Here is a 4,907-nt window from a genome sequence, read left to right as displayed (position 1 = left end):
CAATTTTTTACTTCTTCATAAGACCAGAAGTGCTGGTCAGCCAGGCCGTGTGCCATTGATCGAAACAAGCGATAGTCAGAGGGAGCAACGTCTGGAGAATACGGCGGATGGGATAGGACTTCCCATTTCAACGTTTCCAAGTATGTCTTGACACTTTCGCAACATGGGGTCGAGCATTGTCATGCTGCAAAATCACTTTATCGTGTCTCTCGTTGTATTGCGGCCGTTTGTCTTTCAATGCTCGGCTCAAACGCATCAATTGCATTCGATACCGATCGCCTGTGATTGTTTCAGTCGGTTTTAACAGTTCATAATACGCTACGCCGAGCTGGTCCCACCAAATACAGAGCATGAATTTGGAGCCGTGAATATTCGGTTAGGCCGTCGACGTGAAAGCATGGTCGGGAACTCCCCATGATTTTCTGCGCTTGGGATTATCGTAATGAACCCATTTTTCGTCCCCAGTCACAATGCGATGCAGAAATCCCTTCCGTCTTTGCCTTTCAAGCAGCTGTTCACAAGCAAACAAACGCCGTTCAACATCTCTCGGCTTCAATTCGTACGGCACCCAATTTCCTTGCTTCTGAATCATTCCCATGGCTTTGAGGCGTTTTGAAATGGCTTGTTGAGTCACTCCCAATGATCGTGCCAATTCTTTTTGATTTTGACACGAGTCTTGCTCAAGTAATGCCTCCAATTCTGCATCTTCGAAAACCTTCTCTGTTCCATCGCTGTATCCGTCTTCGACGTCAAAATCACCGTTCTTGGAGCGTTGAAACCACTCACGACACTTCTTTCACTAATAGCGGCCTCATAAGTATTTTAGAGCATTCGATGAGCCTCAGCCGCAGATTTCTTCATATTGAAGCAAAAAATTAAAACCTCCCGCAAATGACGAGAATTTGGCTCGTAAACTGACATTTTCAATCGAGAATAACTTTATGATGCAGACACAAATCGACTAATGTTTCTATGGGGTTATGTTGACAGATGCCCAAGTTTATTGTATGACGTCTATGATCTATTTATTTCGACCATCATTTACCGCTAAAGCCATCTATAGGAAAACGGCGGAAGCAAAGTTATACACCTAATAGAAAGTATTAGGAACTTATTGGTCATTTCCGCGTCTAGTGAGGGAACCATAAACTTGGTATAAAAAGTAAGAGCAAGAAACTTACTAATCACAGTCGATTATTTTTCAGTCATATTCTGCTATGATTGTTCAATTTCTTACTCTTATTTCTTATACTAAATTTATTCTGCATATATTATAGGCGCGATGCATAAGGGATTACGTTCATTCATCAGAATGCGACGTACGATCAAATATTTAAAGTACACTGCTTAACGAAAAAAAAAAAGAAATACAAACATGACAAATGTGATCCAAAATTAGTGCTTTCAATCTAGTTTCCTTACTCTACCTGTCATTTAATTGGCAGCACCTGTTGCGCGTAGTGAACAATGCGCGCGTTGAAAATGATTGTTGAACATGACTGAGATACGGCCGAAGATATTAACGAAATTACATAGCTCTTTTAGACGCTCTGACCAAGTCTCTGCTGATGTCAGTGGATGACGCTGTAGAGGCAAGGGTGATTGCGCTCAATGCGTCCACTGGCACGGTGATCACCGCGGTGTGGCTGAAACGTAGTCCTGGAAGCGTCGGTGAGCCTTCAAAGGTCGAGAGTCACGCGGTCCAACTCGGATCGCAACCGGATCCTAGCTTACCGTGGTTTGAGAACGCAGGTAGCAGCGCTGGATTAAGGTTCGCGTTATATAATTCGCACTGTGTATCTACAGAAGTCAAACTTTCTAAAACCTTCCATCATTCCATTGAACGTCAATAATGTTACACGATGGTCCGTTACATATAAATGCTAAAGAAATAATTCTACATAAGAGAAAAAACTAATTTTTTAATTCTACTTTTGATTTTCTCGAAAATAAGGTCCTGCGTAAAATATTTTGCGTTTTTAATATATCTTTTTTAATAACATTCTTTTCTTTTTACAAGGAGTACTTAATCAACGCTATTCACATTTTCTATTAACTTTTAATTTATATTTCATATTATTTTTTAATTATTTTAATAATAACAATTGTTAATAAAATTGGTATCATTATTTTTTACTTTAAAAATATTTTCATCGATATGTAACGATTAGATATAGATGTCCTTGACAGTATTTCCAATAAGGACTATCTTATGGACTTATTCTTGAAAAATATCGCACACAAAAATATTATAGTATAATATGCATATATCATGGATATTATGGATTTTTGTATATACAAAAGATATACAGTCGGTTTCACGCTATCATATCGCTGCACACGTTTTTCTTAACGCTGAGACACGTATCTTCGAGTATAGATTTAAAACTGTAGGCCCTGTATTTATTTCTAAAAATGTCAGCACGCACACACGCATGCACACGCACTTTGTCGGCACTGTTTTGCAATTTTCACGTTCATATTTAAAATGTTTTTTTTCTGTTTTTACTGCAATATAAAAATAGAAAGATACGGGTCTGTCCATAAGAAGAAATTCAATCTTATTGGGTGCTTTTCACCTATAATGTAGGAATGCGCAAAAATCATCGACGTTTGGAATACATTTACTCATTAGTTTTCAGATGTTTTAACTTTGATCTTGATAGATGTCAAGGTCATAATCCTCAGTAACAGGTTTTAATCATCGCTCGTTATTAATTAAAAAATTGTTAAAAGCAAGAAAGATATAAGAAGAGGCATAAGAAGAAAAATTTAAAAATATAACGTCTTTTTTCTATTATATAGGTCATAGTGAGTTCCATTTTTTGGTAAATTTTACTTGTGAAATAAATCTGGCAATCCGCGCATGTGATTGGGAAAATCTTGCTACTTATCCAACAGGTAAAATTTAAACAGGTAAAATTTACCAAAAGATGGAACAACCAACCTATTATAGAAAAAAATTTTCTATTTTAAAATAAATTTTTTGCTTTAAAAATAAAAAAAAATTCTTGTTCCATGCTTCATGAAAACTGTCCTGTAACAGGAGAAAGGTGATGTGGAAGTCGCGTGCTCCTAAGCAAGGGGGGAGTTGGGATAGACCATGCCTCAGAAAGTTGTACTTCCCTAATGGGTCCACCTTAAATCTTTCATCTGCCTAGAGTTATCCAACTTTTCATACAAAGCAGAAACATAATTAGCAACTTTTGATTGTTAACTTTTTAACAGATAACAAGCGATGGCTAAAACTTGGGATAGAAGTCGCTTTACATGGAAAGTCATACAACAGGGGAGTCGTGCATTCCATATGCGTATATAAAAACAAAAATTATATAAGAAAATATTATTTTTGAAGAAAATTTATGTTTTTAAAGTAAGAAATCTATTTTAAAGCAGTAAACTTTTGTTCTATATAGTAAAAATAAGGCGTTATTTTTTTAAACTTTTCTTCTTAATAAGTTTTTAATGAATATGGAGCTAAAACCTGAAAATTACTTAGAATCGTGACCTTGATAACATATGTTAGGGTCAAGATCATAAAGGAAGATCTTCTATTCGGTATAATTACTCAAAATATCGACAATAAAAGTAGATTTTATGTTATAATAAATTATCAAATATTGACAATAAATCTGTTTTCTATACTGAATTAGTTTTATGCTTTTGGAACTTAAAGTTAAATAAATATATGCACTGAGAGAAAAATATACTAAATTTTAATAAATAAGTGTTCGAATATATTAATATAACATTTATTTACAGAAAATAAATATTATTTGTTAAATAAAATCTAATCTAGGTGAATCAAATAAATATTTATTTATTTTTAGTAAATATTCAACTGGCATATTCGAATAAATATTTATTAAAATTTAGTATTTTCTTCTCAATGTGTTAAAATTATATGATTGAGAAAGTTAGATTGTTACTTTCGATGTTTTCGACTATTTGTGTGTATCTTTTATATATTTTTAATCCAATACGTTTATAATAATGTATAGGCTTGCCTATTTATTTTGATTAATTTTGATAAATTTAAAATTATTTTATCATTTTATTTTATCTCTTCGATCTAAGAATAGATAATGCTGTCATTTTACTTTAGATTTTCGTGACTTCTAGGAATTCTAAATACTGCCAGTAGCGCCAGCAGAAAACCAGTTTGATCATGAGTGTTTTCGATAATTAATTCAAGTTTAATTTAATTGTATCATAGGACTAAAAAATATGATATAGACATAATCACCTACCTTTATAATTCATGACAACTCAAAGTTGTCTTGTATGCCATTGAATTGAATTAGTTAAGGCAGCGATGATTACAGAAGCAATAAAAAGAAATTTCACAAAATTTTATTAGATGTACTTTGCTTCCGCCGTTTTTTCCGAAATTCGAGGCTTTATTGTAAAAAACTGATTATACATTTATGATTCAAAGTATTGTCCACCGCTGGCCACTACTTTCTCCCATCTTTCGGGTAGCGTACGAATCCCGCGAAAAAACTGATTATCTTTTGAGGCTATCCACGAATCGATCCAATTTTTTACTTCTTCATAAGACCGGAAGTGCTGGTCAGCCAGGCTGTGTGCCATTGATCGAAACAAGTGATAGTCAGAGAGAGCAACGTCTGGAGAATACGGTGGGTGGGACTTCCCATTTCAACGTTTCCAAGTATGTCTTGACCACTTTCGCAACATGGGGTCGAGCATTGTCATGCTGCAAAATCACTTTATCGTGTCTCTCATTGTATTGCGGTCGTTTGTCTTTCAATGCTCGGCTCAAACGCATCAATTGCGTTCGATACCGATCGCCTGTGATTGTTTCAGTCGGTTTTAACAGTTCATAATACACTACGCCGAGCTGGTCCCATCAAATACAGAGCATGACCTTGGACGTCAAAATCATC

The 4,907-nt window shown here is 34.9% G+C and overlaps 1 protein-coding gene across 1 annotated transcript in view; it reads left to right on the top strand.

Annotated features, from left to right (window-relative positions):
* LOC105622251 overlaps nucleotides 1-4,907 on the top strand; it is a 20,391-nt gene that overhangs the window by 5,439 nt on the left and 10,045 nt on the right. The window contains exon 3 of the mRNA XM_012203672.1: nucleotides 1,537-1,771. Coding sequence (XP_012059062.1) covers nucleotides 1,537-1,771 — 235 coding nt within the window. The remainder of the gene's footprint in view (nucleotides 1-1,536; nucleotides 1,772-4,907) is intronic.

The sequence above is a fragment of the Atta cephalotes genome, assembly GCF_000143395.1.
Source record: "Atta cephalotes unplaced genomic scaffold scaffold00042, whole genome shotgun sequence".
Classification (NCBI taxonomy): Eukaryota; Metazoa; Arthropoda; class Insecta; order Hymenoptera; family Formicidae; genus Atta; species Atta cephalotes.
Note: the sequence above shows the minus strand (reverse complement) of the source record. Positions and strands in the feature narration are given on the sequence as shown.